Source organism: Orycteropus afer, unplaced genomic scaffold (genome assembly GCF_000298275.1).
Source record: "Orycteropus afer afer isolate SDZICR_OR568_19922 unplaced genomic scaffold, OryAfe1.0 scaffold00015, whole genome shotgun sequence".
Classification (NCBI taxonomy): Eukaryota; Metazoa; Chordata; class Mammalia; order Tubulidentata; family Orycteropodidae; genus Orycteropus; species Orycteropus afer.
In genome coordinates, this window is record NW_006921602.1 from 9835914 (window position 1) to 9855197 (window position 19284).

Genomic DNA, 19284 nt, shown 5'->3' on the forward strand with positions numbered 1-19284 from the left:
CCCACCCACCCACACACACACATATACATACTACCACAAACACAGATGCAGCCTGCCTCAGAGAGGGAACTTTGTGAATACTGGTGATGAGCTTATGTAAGGCTAGGGTGTGAATCCACAGGACACTCACTGGGGTGATCACCTGCTTTGTGAACCTTAACAAAATCATAGTAATAGATGAGGATGTGTAGATCTTGGGCTCCAGACAATTAGTCTAAATGCCTCCTGTATTAGCTCCTTCAGGCTGCCATAACAAAATACCACAAACTAGGTGGCTTATAAGAATATAAATTAATTGTCATATAGTTCTAGGGGATAGGAATCCAAAATTAAGGTGTTTTCTATGTTGATTCTTCCTGAGGGCACTAAAAAAGAATCTGTTCCATGCCTCTCTCCTAGCTTCTGGTGATGGCTAGTGATAACTTGGTGCTCCTGGACTTGGAGTTGCAGCATTATTCCAGTCTCTACCTCCATTGTCACATGGTGTTGTATGTACAGGTAGTCACTGATTTATGATGGGGTTCCATTTAGACACCTCCATCGTAAGGCAGTTCTGACATAAGTCAAATACCTCTTTTTTTTTTTTTTAGTTTTCATTATTATTGCTTTTTATTATCATTATCTTTAAAAATATGATCCTTATTTGTCTTTGGAGTTGGAAACATTATATATAAACATTACATATAAACATACATATGCACTGCAACATTGTATGTAGTACAGGTAGTCCTCAATTTATGATGGGTTCCCTTCTGGTATAAGTGTGGTTCATCATAACTTGAATACAATGGAAGTTGGGACTAACTGTATCTGTGTCTCTTCTCCAGTCATATTGGATTAGGACCTACTTTACCCCAGTATGACCTTATGTTGGTAGATAACATCTTCAAAGACCTTATTTCCAAACAAGATCACATTCTAGGTTTAGGGAGTTAGGACTTCAGCCTATCTCTTTGGGAGATGTGATTCAATTCATAAGACACCCATCCATCTCCACTTCCTGTGTGCCCATCCAAACACACATCACTCTTTCTGTACCCTGCTTTCCATGTACTTCACTGCCAATTGGAGTCAGGTGAACAGTCTTCTCCAGACCTGACTCAGAAAGAGGTTTCCATGAAGGTTTATAAAGATCTCCTCAATTATAACATTGATCTAAATTACTTCCCTCTCCCACCCCTCTCTCATCACCTTTGAGTGAAAAGGGCCAGAGGAGCAATTTTGGATCTTCTCTTGTCCAAGTGGACTCACCTTTGATATTCTAAACTTAGTTAAGTTTGAAGATGCTGTCTGGGGCTCCTCTGGGGAGAATGCTGGGGAGAACGGAAGCAGCCAGAGTAATGAACCAGTACCATGGACAGCGCTCAGATGAGTCCGTTCTCCACAGTTGGTGTCCAGACTCCTTGCCTTCCAGAGCACTGTGTCATTCGTTTACGTCTTTACTCAATGCCTGATTAGCCCAAACCCCACCTGGAAGAAGATGCCTGTTTGACTCTTGACTCTTTCAAAAACTCGATGTCAGGTCCTGGGCAAGTTCTCTCTAGTCTCCAGGCTGTTTTTCCTCTTCTCTGGGGGGTCAAAATGATCCCCATGGTCCTCTGCAGCCCTAGTGTTGTATGGATTTCAAATCAGGCAGGGCACTCAGTTCAGGTGCTGATAAGGTCTCTGATGCTTGGGGGTGGGAAGATGGGTGAGAGATGAGCGGCTGTGGTTTGCTTATACCCGGACACAGCGAACTGAGCAGACATCTCAGAATTGCTTTTTGCTTTCCGAACTGATATTCAGATTGTATTTAGTCAGATTACTTCCAGATCTCAAACACACAGAAAACCCCCCACTGCTCATTAATTTGGACCCCCACAGTTATACAAAATTTGTGACGATTTGTTTATCTTTGGAGATGCTGCTAAGAAAAGGTTTGATTGGGAAATGATTCGGGGTGGGGAGGACAGTGTTTAACCTTTCACGAAGAAAGGTGCTCCATTTAGCTTCCCTGTGGGTACAAATGGGGGTGTGTGAAAATATGTGCCACTCATATCTGTCCCCCAAAGTAGGGTGAATGCTTCCTCATTCCTCATCTGTCAACTCAGGCCAAAAGGATCTGATGCCCAGACATTTCAAGCCTGGGGACTCCTTTCTAATGTCAAAATATTTTATATGCCACCCCAGTCCCCCCTCCCTTATTATAAGTTACATTTTTTAGTATCACTGATTGAGAAGAAAAACTACTCTGAATTCCATAAGCTTTTAAATAAAACACAATAGCATGCCCGTGTGAATGAAAAGTAGAACTCTCTGAGGCACAGTGTTCATTCTGTAGATGATACTTGGGACATATAAGTCCCAGCCCTCCCCACCCCCTGAGGCCTGTGGCCTACCAGGTGGGGACACTTGGACTGGAAGTTCTCTAAGAGTGAAGGACCAGGGAATCTGGGAGACAGGGAGGAGCCTCAGGGGTCATTTCAACCACCCCCACCTTCATGATTCTTGTCCATCAGATAAGGAGCTTTTTGTTCAGGATCCCTAGTTTAGGGTATCAAGTAGGGGTTGGTGGTCTGTGTAGACACTTCACAGCTGCCACAGACTTCAGAGTCTGGATCAGATTCTACAAGCTGCTTCCCTGAAGCCCATTCCTAGAGTGTGTAAGTTTTTCACACACACACACACCCCTTATTGGGAATGATGACATGAAGGAACTTAAACTCTCTTGGTGTAAGTACCTGACATCAGACAGCAGGCAAGAGAAGGAAGGTCCAGTCTTCTGGGTGGCTTGCTTCTTGTTTGACCACAGCTTTTCAGCTCCCCCAAGGGCCACACTACACCCCTTTCTCCTGTTTCTTTGAGACAAGAGGGAGTCGGGGAAAATGTGCAAGTCTTAGTTATCTAATGCTGGCATACAGAAATACCACAAGAGGGTGGCTTTATCAAACAGAAAATTTCTCACATTTTTGGAGGCTAGAGGTACCAATTCAGGGCACCAGCTCTAGGGGAAGGCTTTCTCTCTCTGTCGGCTCTCGGGGAATGTCCTTGTTCATTGGCTCCTTGGTGATCTTCATGTGGTGTGGCATCTAACTTCCCCCAACTCTGCTTCCTTCATCCCCTCCTTTTATATCTCAAAAGAGATTGACTTAAAACACACCCTACACTACTGCCTTGTTACCATGACAAAGACAACCAACCCATTCCCAAATGGGATTATAACCACAGGTGTAAAACCCACTGCCAAAGAGTCTATTCTGCTTTACATCGACCCCCATAGGGTTTCCAAGGTTGTAAATCTTTACATAAACAGACTACTTCATCTTTCTCCCACAGAATGGCTGGTGGATTTGAATAGCTGACCTTTTGGTTAGCAGCCCAATGCCTTAACCATAATGCCACCAGAGCTCCTTAACCATTGATGTAGGGGTTATGATTTAGAGCACTTATTTTAGGGGGACATAATTGTTTTGATGGGGACACATAAAGATGAAGGAGAAGGGAATAGAGGAGGAGAGTTGCCTTGGAAGTAGTGCAGAGTAATGGTTCTTGGCTCTCAGGCGGGATATGGAGGCCTGAGGATGCCCTGAAATGATAGCCAAATTTTATGCATATGAGCCCTTTTTTTTCATCTCAGTCTGAATGTGGTAGTTCATGAGCCACAAAACTTGAAGACACCCTGGCTAGAATTTCGGCTTTTCCCTGACTCAGCCCTCCCACTCTCCAGTTACTCAGACTTGGTGAACTGTTGCCATGTTAGTCAAAGCCTGCGCATGTGAAATATCAAAAGCTCATTACTCCTCGAAGATGAGAAACTTAGTCTGCTTAGGGAGTCTGTTCTGCTGCTTTGTGTGAGAAGTCTCAGCACCAAACAGATGCCTAGGAAAATGCTCTGATTAATGACGCTGCCTCCTTTGTTCTCCTGCATAGGGCCCGGGATGGCGCTCACCGCAACAGTGCTAATTTTCTCCTCCCTCCTGCAAACCATCATCTCCCTGAACCCTGAGGACCCCAACGTATGCAGCCATTGGGAGAGGTAAGATGCAGTCTTAGATGGCCAGGCTCTTTCTGTGAGTCTCACCCTGGTTTGGTGCTGTTCGGACAAAAGTAGGGTCAGGAGATATAGTACCTATACCAGGGACCTGCAGTCCAGCTGGAGAGACAGCAAGTACATGCGTGGAGAGGCAGGACAGAACAGTACAGAATCAGTCTGAGACTCAGCTCTATGGGATTGAGTGACAGGCAACTTACGTTCTGCAATCTGGTAGTTGTCAATGTGCTGTCATGTCCCTCTTTGCATTTGCATCTCCCAGCCATTTTATAGACGAGGGAACGGAGGCCCAGAGGGGCTTGGGGGCTTGCCTACAGCCAGAGCGGGCCAGGTGGGGCACAGTGAGTGATGATATGTGGACTGCTGTCCTAGATGTCTTGGTCTATGATGCTCTGGTTTTCAGGACTGGCAACAACGTGGCAGCTTCGATGAGTGGGGCTACCAGCAGCCTGGAGGATGGGAGAGAGGTCTGCTGCTTCTGCTCTGGGGTGGGGAACTGCTATGGGAATGGAAGTGGAGGGGCCACAGCAAAATAGCGGCTGCATTCTGGCCGCAGTGCTAAGTCCTGGGGAATGGGCCAGGCCTTTGCAGACGCCTGACTTTGAAGTACAAGGTTAAAGTATTGATTTTGGTGAGTGGGGAGACAGTGACCAGAGACCCAATCAGGAAAAACCGAATTAAACCCTGGAATTGATTGGCCGTGCTGACCAGGACGACTTTGCCACTTAGATGTTAATAAATCAAATAAATAAAATTCAGTTGAGGGCCCGATGTGGGGAGCAGATGGCAGAGGAGGAAAGGAGAGTGGGGCTGCTCATGCTCAATGCCATGAGGGTGAATGTTCCATCCCTGTGGCAGGGAAAGGCATCTCGTCCAGGCAGGACTGGGCTCTGGGTTAGCCTGGAAGCCCTGTGGGGCCAGTTGGGGTTGGCTGGCGTGGCAAAGGGACAGTGCCCACACTGATATGATTGCCAGTGTCCAGATATTCTCTACCTGGCATCCTTACACATTTGAGGCTGGGGCAAGAGGTAACGCTGCTATGTGCCCCTTTTTGGTGAAGTGGGAAGCTTATGGGATTTGTGGTGAGAAGACCTTGGTTCATTCCTATCCTGGTTTTCCAGTTGCTAGCTGTGTGAACTTGAGGAAGTCTTTGAGCCTACTTCCCACCTCGATAAAGTGGGAAGGAAACTCCTATCTCATAGGTTTGCTGGAGGGTCAATGACAGTAATTCCATGAAAATGCTTTGAGGACCACAGAGCTCAGTTCTTATCTTTTACTGGTTACAACTCTGGTTTTGCAGGACCTAGTTGTCACACACATTAATGCGCATCAGATTCACCAGGGGTTGCATACAAAAAAGGATCTCCTGGATCCTATTCTCAAAGACTGTGATTCCTGGGTAGAGTCCAGGAATCTGAATTTTTCATAAGCTTTCCTCATGGTTCTGAAGTTGCTCAGGGCCCTTACCCATCCTGGTTTTGGTGACTTTAAACCTTTATTTCTCAGTGGGTCAGAAAGACATCAGGTGGAATCCCATGCCAGTTGCTTTGGTTTGCTGACTGCAACCTCAGCAAACCCCTCTTCTCTGCCAGCCTAGTTGAGGCATAGTTGCACACTGCCGTTCTCAGAGCTTTGTCCCACCCTGGAATGTCTGCTCACTTCCGTCCTCCCCATTGGCTCCAATCTAGGTCCCACTCCTGCAAGAAGCCTTCCCTGATTATAGAATTCCATTTGCACCAATGGAGCAGTTTAAGCCAAACTGAATTCGCTAATCTTCTAAACTTATCCAACATGAATAAATCTGGAATATGAAAATATTCTGAGTGGTGTCCGTATTACAGGCCAATTTGGCTATTAGCCACAATTGTAGCTTTGGTAGGAGGACAGGAGGTGAACCTAAAAGCTGAAATGATATCTGGGATCCCCCTGGGTTTCTCCAGCCCCTAGGGAGGAGGCTTGGTGGTGATGTTTGGAGACACCAGGGCACTCTTCCTTCCCTGCTCTCCCAAGAGCAGCCTTTTGAACTGAGCTCCAATCAGTGAGTCATTCCAGAACTACCCCACCTCCCACCCCCATCCCCCAGAGACCTCTTAGGGAGAATTTCCTAGCTGGATTAGTGCTTCTGTGGCTTCTTTGTTAATTATGCCCCTCTACCATAAGGCCATTATAAAGACCTCCCCTGGCTAATAAAGCCCAGCTCTACAAAATTAATCTGGCCCCTCATTAGCATGTTGGCAAATGAGCAGTGTTAAACTACCCAGCCATGAAACCAGGGCCACACACTTCAGGTCGGAGACTTGGAGCTGGGACAATGTCTGGTTGCCAGACTTGCTTATTGCAGGGCCCTCTGCAGGGCTCGATCCATCCTGCCTGATGCCCTCCCAGCTGTGCCATTTCTCTGAGCATCCACTGTCCCTGTCGTTATTGGAAGAGGAGCCTGACCCTGAATGCTTCACAAAGGTGGTGGTGGGGGGGCGTCCATTCTGTATGCAGGTCTTGCTCCCTTTCTTCCCCTCTGTGGTCAGGGAGGAAATACCCCTCACTGCCTAGCATGGGAGGTGAATGGGAAGTATCCACCATATAATGATAGGGGGTTGCCCTCCAGTCGATGCTGACTCATGATGACTCCATTTGTGTCAGAGTAAACTGTAGGGTTTTCAATGACTCTTTTTTTAGAAGTAGATTAGGACTTTCTTTCGAGGAGTCTCTGGATGACTCAAACCTCCAGTCTTTCAGTTACCAGATAAGCATGTTAACCATTGGCACTACCCAGGGACTCCGTATAATAATGATGGCCAACATCTATTAAGCACTTACTGTGTACTGAGCATTGTGTTGAGCATTTTAAATGTATTATCTTGCTTTATCCTTCCACTGCCTCTGAGAGATAGGTACTATTTAATCCTCATAATAATCACATGAAATCCCTGGTAATATTTATCACATATTTACAGGTGAGGAAAAAGAGGCTTATAAGTGCTAAATAACATGTTCAGAGACACTGCTAACAAGTTACTGGGTTCAGACTTACTCCACATGTTTGGCCTGCAGAGCCCATGCATTTTTACCCATTCACTGTCCTGCTTGTAGGTGAGGTGTCTAAGAACAACCCCTGTTGTCACTGAGTCGATTTTGGTGACTCCATGTGTGTCAGAGTAGAACTGCTCCAGAGTTTTCTTGGCTATAATCTTTATGGAAGCAGCTTGCCAGGCTTTTCTTCCGTGGCATTGCTGACTAGATTTGAACCACCAATCTTTAGGTTATTAGTCAAGTACAGACTCTTTGTGCTACCCAGGGACCCTTGAGGTGCTTGGTAGAATCATAGAATTTCAGAGTGGGAAGAGACCTTTGGGAAGCCGGGCACAGGTCTTCAGTTGCCTCGGTTTCCCAAAGACTGTAGATAAAACGGGGGTCTGAGTCATGTCTGCATAGATGTGTGCCAATTGGTGGGTGCTTACTGCTGGTGGGTGCTCAGTGCTTCAAAGGAGCAGAATTTCCTTCCATGCTGGGTCCCTGTTGTTATTTGCTGTTGAGTCAGACCCGACTCATAGCGACCCCTCCTTGGGTTTCCAAGGCAGTATCACTACGGAAATAGATTGTCCCATCTTCCTTCCGAGGAGTGGCTGGTGGGTTTGAACCTCTTGCCTTCTGGTTAGCAGTCAAGTGCCTTAGGCATTGCACCCTGGGCATTGTTAACTGCTCCCACCCTCCTCTTTTGGATTCTAGACCTTTGACTTTTAGGCATCAGAGAGGCTGCTATGGATTCACCCGGGTAGCTGGCCAACCCTGCCCCCTTCCAAGGAAACCAACAGAATTTCCTCAGGCTAAGCAGATGGGCTTTTATAGCCTCCACCAAGCCATCTGGCCCAGGCCAGTGAGCCTTCTGGGGAAAACACTGACTAACACTTACCTACATGAAAATTAATTTCTAAAATCTCAGCTGAGGTCTTCTCTCCAGTCCTCACAGGATGTGGGAGTACTCACTTTAGCATCCTGGCTCTGATGTCAGCAGCAATGGCTGGGATGCTGTTTCTTATAACCTCTGTCCAGGGTGGGCAGCTGCAATCTGGTTTTTTTTTTATAGTTTCTACTCACTGATCCAGGTTTACAGCTAACAGGAAGGATAACAAAGTACTACTTGTATCAGGACATCTGGGGGCATATCCTCCATGTATCCTCAATGACTACTATAGGCAGAATGTAGTTGAAGGCAACTGAGTGATCTCGGGGAAGTCACTTACCTCTGACTGATACTCATCTATAAAATGAGGATAGCAATTCCAGCTACCTTGTAAGATTGTGTGAGGGTTAAAAGACATGATGTCTGTAAAGCACTTAACATAGGGCACTGAATAAATATGAACAGTTATTGGTACTAGCTGTGTGACCTGGACAAGCAGCTCTCTCTCTGAGCCTTTTTCATAGAATTGCTGCAAGGATCAACCTCCATGCACGTGCTTTGAAAACCATAAAGATGTGAATGAACGTATTTTAAAACTTGGTCCCATCCTCCAAAGCCACACAGAATAATCCTAAGCCCTCCTTTATTCATTCTCTGTTAAATGAACAAATGATCTTGAATTTCAGAAATGAGCTGGGACAAAGTAAGATATGTGTCCTGGATCCAACTTAGGGTCAGGCTTGAATACTCTGACAGCATTTGGGCAAGAAGGATAATAGGGGTGGTTGTAGTACCTAAACACTTGGCTGTGAGGTCTGGCTCCCCCAGGGAGGGTCACCCCATCCTGAATATCAGCTAAGCCTCCCAAGTGCTGACCATTCTCTTGGTTCTCCCTCTGGTTCTCAGCTATGCTGTGACTGTCCAGGAATCGTATGCACACCCTTTTGACCAGATTTACTACACACGATGCACAGACATCCTCAACTGGTTCAAGTGTACCAGACACCGGTAAGTACTTCCCTCAGATGGTGGGACGTCAGGGCTGCAGGTGGCTCACCTGGAGCATATGTGTAAGTTAGAACAAGGCCCTGCTAGCAGATTTGGCTGATATGCCACCCATATCCCTTGAATGCCCATGATCCTCTGCTAAAGCCTTCTTTCTAGCCATAGGAGCTTGTGGGCAAGGCAGGGCAGAAGTGCTAGAGAGTCAATGCCCTCAGAGACATCCTTCAAATAATGACAGATGGGGAGTTGGTGGATAAATACTCCAGATTCCTCACCCTTAGAGTAAAGGGGACAAATCTAAGGTGTATTCTATACTGTATCCCAGCAGTCTCCAGTGGGGTTGAACCCCAGGGGGGTTGAACCTCAGTTGCCGGAAGCAGTAACCTTCTCAATAGTGACTCCTGTAGTGATTCCCTTCACTTTCCTGTCTAACTTCCCCACTCTCCTACCAGTGCTCCCTGGGATTTTCTCCTATTTAAACTGCTTGTTCTTGAATCCTTATCTCAGGGTCTGCTTCTGGAGGAAAATCTAAGACAGTCCTCTCTCCCTCAGAGAAGATGCAGCCCCACGACAAGGCATCTGATTTAGAGAGTGGAGTGCAGGCTAGATTTCAGCAACCTCTTGGCACCTTGGCCAGGCCACCCTGGGGCAGCACTCAAGCTGAACAATTGTACATGCTAACCCTGGGGCCTTTTCTGCAGCCCTCCTGCAAACCATTGCCACCCTTCCACTCTCAGCCACTGACTTCCTGTTCTGGGGAAATACTTCATGGAGAGAGGACAGGGAGGAAGAGAGGGTATGTTTTGCTGGCTGACCTTGGGCAAGGCACTTAATTTGGGGGTTCTCAGTGTGCTTATCAAACAGATCTTTGCCCCGCCTACCATGCAGGGGCCAATGAGGTCAAGAATGTGAAAATACCTTGAGAAGTGAAGAGGGGAAAAATACGAGGTGGTATTATTATTTGAGGGATGGGAAATGAGCAGAGGAGGGGTCGATAAGCAGACGAGGGAGAGAATACCTGGTGGGCCCATTGCCTAGTTGTTGAGCATCTGTGTTGATTTCAGACTTCTGTTTTGCTTCCTCCTTATAAACCCAGCGCTTTGTTGAGGTTTATACAAGAATCTTGTTGGGAAACATGAATGGGAGAACTTGCTCCATCCTGAAAAATCGAAGCACTGGTTGTCTTTGAAATTTTGCTACCAACTTGCTGTTAGTAGGAGAGATATAGTCGCTATAGATGTTGAGCACAGCTATAGTATCCTGGAGCCATGAAGGCTGGGTGGACCACTGAAAGTATTGCCCTTTAAAGTATCTTTAAACTGTAAAGCAGAAATATTCCCTGAAGTCTTCTTAAAACCAAAGAAAACTTAACTAGCAAAAAATCTCTGCTTCGAGTATTATGCTTTTTTTTTTTTTTAAAAGAACTATTCATATGAGATCAAATTGACAACAGCAACTCAAAAGATTAGATAGAAACCTTGTTGTTGTGTGTGTGCCTTCGAGTCAGACTTGAGTCACAGTGACCCCTCCTTGGGTTTCCGAGGCAGTATCACTACGGAAGTAGATTGTCCAGTCTTCCTTCCGAAGATAGGAACCTTAGATGGCAGTGAATTCATGTTAATGAGGCAGGAACAACTTAGAAAAGAAGAGGGTGAGAATGGTTACACAACTCAGAATATAATCAATGTTTCTAAATGGTACATGTAGAAACTGTTGAGTTAGTGTCTATTTTGCTGTGTATATTCTCAACAATAATAGTAACAATGATAATAATAAACAATAACAATAATAATAATTCTCAAAATAAATAAAATATTTGTTAAAACAGAAAAAAGCACAGCTATAGTAGCTGTTTTAAAATCTTTACCTGCTACTTCCAACATCTCGGTCATCTCAGGGCTGGTCTTCATTGATTGCCTTCTCTCTTGAATATAAGTAACATTTCCAGTTTTGTCATATGTCTAGTAATTTTGGTTTATATCTTGGACATCATGAAATGTTATAGAGGTGGGATTCTATTATAGTCTTTGAAGAATGCTGAGTTTTTGTTTTCATTTTTGTTGGTGTTGTTTGTTTTAGTAGCCAGTTAACTTGGTTGAACCCAAATTACAAACTCTGAAAATTCAATACTTTCAGCCTTAACTTGGCTGTTTGGAGTTTGCCCCCTACACACATACAATTGAAGGGCAGAAGATTGGGCAGAGATTGTACAAAGAATTTACGACTCCCTCTCTGTGACTCTTTCCTTTTTAGGAGTTCCCTCTTCACTTTCCAACTGCTGGGTCTTGTCCTGTGGTTCTTCTTAGGCTTTCTGTTTCTGTATTTCAGCCACGCACAATATTGTTCACTGGGGCCTGTCCTCAGGCTAAAGTCATCTAGTGCAGTTTCCTTCTTCCAAGTGCCCACTCCCCTCCAGTCACTGCCTGATTTTGTTCTCTCTTTGGTGCCTTGTTTTTTATCTTTTCCCCAGATTTTATAGCTGTTATTTGTGGGAAGGTTGGTCCAGTAGGAGCTCCTCAGCCATTACCACATCACCAACCTCTAGCCCTTGACTGGGAAATGAGAAGATGGGAACAAATACTTGCTTTTCATTCCCTCAATTTGGTGCTTTTACCGAATTAGCTGGTTGTGGTCCTGGTGAAATGTGGAAGCATAAATATGTCCTTATGTTGTTTGTCTCTTCTCTGGGCCCCACCAAGCCCTGTCCCTGATCTGAGCTGGCCCCAAAGTTAAGACTCTTTTGGGAACTTGGAGCCTAGGGATGCCATCCATCACCAGTGGGGTCAGTGAGTGAGCTGCTGCTTATTAAAATAGGCTGCATTCCCGGAACATGAATTATTTTGCTAAATTATTGAGTCGACTTATAGCTTTCCTGATGACCTGAAGTGTGCCTGCTGACAGCTACACCATCAGTCTGCTTCAGCATGGCATGGCTTGTTTTAACTCAGCATCCTTCTTCTGAGAGCAGTCTGAGCACCTGGCCCCCACCCTGTCCTGCTTTCTACCCCAGCACTGGGTGCAAATAAGGATGGGCAAGCCAGAAGCAACGACAGCTCTCTCCTGAGAGGCTCTAATAATGCTGAGGCCACCTCCCTGTTGGGAGGACTTGAGGGTAATCCTGTTTGGTGGAGGGAATGGACCGAATGACCTCTGAATCAACTTTGAGTCATTCTTTATCTGAGAGGCTGACACAACCCCTGAAACCACCAGGAGCTGCCTTCCTGTGCTGGGGAAGTAGCTTCACTCCGAGGCCAGCTTACCTTCCATTATGGGCTTTTGACAAAGTAGAACGACCTTAGCTTATGACGTTCCCAAATATCACAGATTTCCCCGGAGTCATACAATGTTATTTGTCATAAAGAGAGGGCTTTAAGGACAGGGAAGGCTGAACCAGCCTGTGCTATAGGTCTCCTTTCCCAAGCTGGCCTGACCCTCCACAGGAAGCAAGCTGGAGGCTTTTCCAAGGACCAGACCCTGTTGCAGTGCCCCCAAAGAGGGGCCCATAGAGCAGGCTGCCCTTGGGTGCTGATGGGGAAGTGGGAAGAACTCTGACTCCTGGTTAGACTCCATGACCTTGAACAAGTTACTCCCTCTCTCTGGTCTCTAACATGAGGTCACTGCTTCTTTCCTCCACGCTGAGTCTACACATGAGGGAGAGGCTTTATCCACCCACACCCTCTTTTGACTCCCTCCTATAGACTGAGTCAAAGCTCTGGTAGCATAGTGGCTAAGACACTTGCCTGCTAACCAGACGGCTGGTGGTTCAAACCCACCAGCCACTCCTCGGAAGGAAGGTTGGGCAATCCTACTTCCGTAGTGATACTGCCTCGGAAACCCAAGGAGGGGTCGCTATGAGTCGGGGCCGACTCCACGGCACATAACAACAACAACAACATAGACTGAGTCTTCATATTCTTTTGCTTCCAGCAAACCACCCTATTGGAATGGGCACAGAGTAGTAGGTTAAGCCTTTTGTTGTTGTGTCCCACTGAGTCTATTCTGACTCATAGTGACCCTATGTGACAGGGTAGAACTACTCCATAGGTTTCTCTAGGCTGTAATCTTTATGGGAGCAGAGAGCCAGGTCTTTTCTCCCACAGGGCAGCTGGCCAATTCAAACTGCTGACTTTTTGATTAGCAGCGAGTGCTTAGCTATTGTGCCACCAGGACTCTTTAGGTTAAGCCTGTTGTTGTTGTTATGTGCCCTTGGGTCGAACTCGACTCATAGTGACCCCTCCTTGGGTTTCCAAGGTGATATCACTGCGGAAGTAGATTGCCCAACCTTCTGAGGAGTAGCTGGTGGGTTTGAACTGCCACTCTTCTGGTTAGCAGTCAAGTGCCTTAGGCTCTACGCTACCAGAGCCCCCTACGCTACCAGAGCCCCAGGTTAAGCCTAGTGCCTTTGAAATTAGAATAACCTGGATTTGAAACCTGGCTCTTATATTCATACTGTGTGACCTCAAGCAAGTCATTAACTTTTCTGTTTTCTCATCTGTAAAACAAGGGGTGGGGGCGGGGAAGCACATCCATTGAGTCAATTCTGACTCATAGCAACTCCTACTGGGTTTCTAAGACTGTAAATCTTTATGGAAGTAGATTACCTCATCTTCTTGCTACAGAGCAGCTGGTGGGTTTGAACTGGTGACCTGGTTAGCAGCCAAATGCCTTACCCACTACTCCACCAGAGCTCCTTGAAAACAAAGGAAAGGTACAGAAAATTAAATTAAATTAAAAAGTAAGAATAAAAACACTAAGAAAATAAATCAAACAGAGAAACAAATAAAATAAAGGGAGCATAATAATGGTACCTGCCTCAATGGTTTATTGGGAGAATGAGATGAGATTTTTGTCTGTAATCTCTCTGGCACAGACCAGAACCAGGTGTGTGATTCGCAATCTGGAGCACCTTCTGCTCTCTGGACTCAGCTTCTTCCTCTGTGGAGCAAATGGGTTGGTTCAAGGCCATCCCGGGGATGGTATTCAAGGTTCTTCTCCAGAAAGTGTCTTTTGGCATGAGGGAGATTGATATGCTCTCTGAGACTGAGTCAGACTCAGGGGTCCACTTGCTGACTCTGCTTCAGTTCTCTAGGTGGCCAGGCCCTTACCCAGGGGGCCAAGAGTAGTCTGGCTTGTTTGGGTGCTAGAAGCAGGCACAGAAGCCCTCCTAGGCCCCAACTCCTGTCCTACATCACCCCATGGGTTCTTCCAACCCAGAATCCAATGTTTTGAGGAACCAAGGTGTTCTGGTTACCTAGTGCTGCTCTGACAGGAACATACTACAAATGGGATGGCTTTTACAAACAGGAGTTTATTCTTACAATTTGGAGGCTTTAAGTCTGAGTTCAGAGTGCCAGGCTCTAGGGGCTGGGTGAAAGCCCTCAACCTTGGGCTGCTTCAGCTCTGCCTCCTGCTCCTGGCCCACTGGAGCTAGAGGCTTTTCTTCACTCAGACAGCTGCTGGCTGCTGAGACTGACAAGCCCAAGATTGACAAGTAAAAAGGCACAGTCCCGTTACCAAACCACATGGCAGGCCATTAATTCAAGTCCATTGAAAGTCCCAAGGTCAGCAGCGCATGGCAGGCTGCTGAACAATGACACGGTTACATGCGGGGTTCAAGTGTGCTATAAACTAGAGACTGTTCCCCAAGGCTTCTCCTTATTTACAGGAAGCAAGCCACATCCCTAAGGCAGCTACTCAGCTGCTCACAGTACATTCCACCATGGAGCTGATTACCAGTCTCATCATGGGGAATACTACATCCAGCTGCCCAGCCACTCAACCAGGCCCAGCCAAGTTGACACACAAACTTAACTACCACACAAATAGAAGCCCATTGTTACTCTCCACAATGTCACGAAACTGTCTTCCACAGACCTTCTGTTCCTTATCCTGAAGGTGAGGTGAGAGTAGAGTGGGAGTGTTTCTAAATATCTCTCTGAGGAAAGTCAGCAGATTTAGCAAACACTATGTTGGTAATACATTCAGCATCCTGACGGCCGAAATCCCGCCATTGATTTTTCTTTATTGTGTTCCTTCATATTCGCAGGTACCATGCATTTTAAAGTAATTATTGAATGGCATCCTCAATATAGAGTAACACAAATATCATTCTAACAGGGCTGATTGATTTTCAATACTTTCAAGTGGCTTTCTCCCTTGTGCCATAGGATCAGTTATAAGACGGCATATCGGCGAGGCCTGCGGACCATGTACCGGCGGAGATCCCAGTGCTGTCCTGGCTACTATGAGAATGGAGACTTTTGCATCCGTACGTAGGGGCTGCTACTGTTCTGGCCTCAGTCAGGGAGCAGAGAGAAGAGGGTGGGAAAGTGAAGGGAAGGAGGGCTGGGTTCCATGGTCCCTGGGCAGCAGGCCTCAGCCAACCCAAGGACTCCAGAAGTCCCTGCCTGTTGCCACTCCTCAGAGGGGATAATAGGTCTGGTACAAACACGTTGGCACAGATCTGTCCATCAGAGCAATCTCGTCACAGGGTGGATGGAAACAGCTCAATTCTAGACTTTGATGGTGGGCAGGGGAGAACTGGATTCTTCTAACGTGGATGCTCTGAGCAGTGATGGGGAGAAACACTGAGTGGATGGCCGAGGACTGAGGCCATGGTAGATGCTCAACAAGGCTTTGTTGGATGGAGAGAAGGACGAATGGATAAATGGATAGAGAGTTGGATGGATGGTTGGGAGTCGGGGGAGGGAGGAAAGGAGAGTGGAGGGAGAAAGGAAGGAAGGAAGGAAAGATGGATGGATGGATGAAAGGAACATTGCATGTCAAGACCATAGTACCTAGGAGGAAGATGGCACGAGTAAGTCAGATGATAAAGGACAGCTTCCAGGAGATGGGGGACTTCCAAGAAGGATTGGGGGACTCTACAGAGAAGGTGGATACATGAAAGCCAAATGTTGCCTCTTTCCCTGTTTGTGTGCAACAACCGATAAAACTGAAGCCTCAGTGTCCCCTAAAGAGGCAAGGGCTGGGTTGCTGACAGCTTCAGGCCCTCTGGGTGGCAGGATTTTGGTTCACTGGAGACACTCAGGAGAAGGAACCTGCAGATTTGGGTTCTGGTCCTAGCTTCCCAGACACTGAACTCTCTTAGTTAATGATTATAGAGTCAGATTCTAAGGGACACTTTCCACCTCTGACCAGTGAAAGGGGGCCATACTGGGCTTTCCAGTGGGCATTGGAAGGTTTTCTTGGTCCAGGGAGTGTTAGAGAAGATGGGATCACCCCGTTTAATGAGTGAGAGGAGAATCCACCCCCGAAGCTTCTGCCTCTTCATTTGGAAAGTGATTTTCCTCGTTAGTATTCTCCCTGCCATTCAGGTGGGTAGAATGAGCTAGCACCAGAGAGAGAATTTGGGCAGAGTGGGCGTGTTGATGTTGGGAATGAAATGACAGTATTCCCCGCTGTTGTTACATCTCCCCCAATGCCAGAGAAACTCGATCCTAATTGCGTTACAGAAATGAATGAAAAATGCTCCCGCGAATGGGTTCGATAGCAATGGTTTTGCAGTACAAATAGAAAGAAATTCAGCCAAAGGCAAACCCAAAAGGCTATTCTCAGAAACAGGGTGGAGAACTGGGCTGGGGCAAGACTTTGCCAGTGTCTCATGTGGGATGGGAGTGACTATGGGAACTGGGTATAAGATCAGCATCAAAGTTTTGCTGCTGCTGCCCTGTCTTCCCAGAGTGGAGCAAGAACCAGGTTAGGGTTACTTAAAAAGCCCAAGCTGGACAGATATGAGTAGCCCTTCTGAGTTCATGGCACAGTGATGGGCTCAGAGAAATTATAAAGGGAGTTTGGACATCAGCATGGGGCTCCTGGAATGGATGAGCGTAGTCCCTTTCTAATTTCCATCACTGGACGTTACTAAGCCTCTAAGAAAATAAAGAGCAGGCAGAAATGCTAAGTGTCCTGATTGCACAGGCTCAGTCTTGCTGACGGGAATTTATAACCTTCCAGCCTACTCCTTATGTAACCGCCAGGCACTACCTGCTGAGCTGGTGACCACTGGCTGGCTTGCAGGGAAGCCACTTTCAGGACTGAAAGTGTTTCCCAGGAGGAAACAGGAGAGTTTGAGCAGCAAAAGGGCACATTGTGGCATCCTGGGTGCTGGTAGGGATGACATAGCGGGGCAAGAGTCACACAGGCCTGGGTATGAATTTCAGCTCTGCCACTTTACCTTCTTTGATGTTGTCTTCAGAGCATACACTCCATGCCAGTCATTGTTCTAATCAATTTACAGACATGAATTTACCTACTCCTAATGATAGCCCTATGAGATTGTTTTTACCTCCGACTCACAGTGACCCCACGCACAGCAGAACAAAATGCTGCCCGGTCCCCATGATGAGTGGCAGAGTGGATTGTCGTGGTCCATAGTGTTTTCATTGGCTGATTTTTAGAAGTGGATCACCAGGCCTTTCTTCCTAGTCAATCTTAGACTGGAAGCTCTGCTACTTGCTGGTTATCATTATTTCCCCCATTTCACACATGAAGAAACTGAGTCACAGAATGATCAAGTAACTTGCCCAAGATCACACAGCTAGAAAGTGGCAGAACTTGGATTTTAACCCAGGCCGTCTGGTTCCAGAGCCTGTGCTCTTAATCCCTTGGACAGGTGGCTTCTATCTTCATGAACCTATGCAAGACTTCAGCTATCTGAATCTCAGCTTCTGTTCATGAAAATATGGATAATACCTATACTACCAGGCACAGAGTAGGAGCTTAGTAATTGCTGGTTTCCTTCTTTATAGCATTGGTTCTTAGCATTTTTTTCAGTCTTGGCTTTTATTTTAATTTCTCAGTGGGGAACATGGACACTTTCTCTGGGAAAATGCATACTACATATATACGCACTCCTTACTTATCAACATGGTTAGGTTCCAAAGACCAGAAAATTGGCATTATGCACAAAATGGAGAATGACCACATCAGATCACAAAATGAAGGATAACCACATCAGATCACAAAATGAAGGATGATGATATCATTACATAACTGCCAAATTACATCATTACATAACTGCCAGATTACATCATTATATAACTGCCAAATTACATCTTATGTAGCTGCTGAATAACTGAGAATCATGGCCCAGCCAACATGACACATAACCTTACCCATCACAGCCAGTGTTAATCTTGCCTTACACCTTGGTGTTTGTTACTGCCAGACATATATTGTTAATGTGCAAAATAGTCAGATAGTAAAGTTTTTACTATTGGCATAAATGCGAAATGTTAGATAACAAGATAGTAGATATGTGAGGAGTAGTATAAACCTACACATATACACAACCCTTTGTACACAATTTCAGGGGCTCATGGACTCCTTGAGATCCCAGGCAGTTATTGACCCCATGGTAAATCATCTGTGCCATATGCTCATGTTTATCCTTTCAACATAGATTCACTATCTTCTTGGGTGGTGCAAATGATTAATGCACTTGGCTGCTAACTGAAAGGTTGGCGGTTCAAGTCCACCCAAAGCTGTCTTGGAAGAAAGCTTGGTTATCTGGTTCTGAAAAATAAGCTATTGGAAATCCAACAGGGCACAATTTTACTCTGACATACACGGGGCCACCATGGGTTAGACTAATCTTGACAGCAACTGGTTGTCAGACAAGATGGGTTTGCAGTAACAAACAACACCCAAATCCTAGTGGCTTAGAACAATAAAATTTAATTTCTTGTTTATATTACATGTTCCTCCTAACTGGGTCCTGCTCCTTTACAGCCTCACTCCAGGACCCAGATGAATGGAGCAGCAACTTGCTGGATTGTGGCAGAGAAGGAGTGCTCAGGCAGGTCTTAAAGACAGAGGGTCAGAAATATCTAGTGAACATTATAAATGCCTAGCACAAGCCCCATACAGATTCCACCAAACCAAAACCTGTTGCTGTTGAGTCAATTCTGATTCATAGCAACCCTGTAAAACAGAGTAAAACTGCCTGTGGAGTTTTAAAGGATGGACTGACACAGTGTCTACAACGATGGGCCCAGGTATAGCAAGAATTGTGAGGATGGTGCACGACCTGATGGTGATTCGTTCTGTTGTAAATAGGGTTGCTATGAGTTGGAGCCAACTTGACGGCACCTAACAATAACAGTAATCTTTACAGAAGGAGACTGCCACATCTTACTCCTGCAGAGAGGCTGGTAGGTTTGAACTGCCAATCTTTCAGTTAGGAGCCAAGCAGTTAACGACTGTGACACCAGGGCTCCTTACTGATGCCACAGTAATCATAATTCACAATTCATTCAAATATATTATTAAACACCTAATAGCATAGTACCTAAGGCATTTGACTGCTAACCAGAAGGCTGGTGGTTTA

General features: G+C 46.0%; 1 protein-coding gene across 1 annotated transcript in view; it reads left to right on the forward strand.

The window, feature by feature from the left end:
• Nucleotides 1-3917: 3917 nt before the first annotated feature.
• Nucleotides 3918-19284, forward strand: part of MEGF11 (multiple EGF like domains 11) — a 306691-nt gene continuing 291324 nt past the window's right edge. The window contains exons 1-3 of the mRNA XM_042783088.1: nt 3918-4015; nt 8838-8939; nt 15104-15204. Coding sequence (XP_042639022.1) covers nt 3918-4015; nt 8838-8939; nt 15104-15204 — 301 coding nt within the window. The remainder of the gene's footprint in view (nt 4016-8837; nt 8940-15103; nt 15205-19284) is intronic.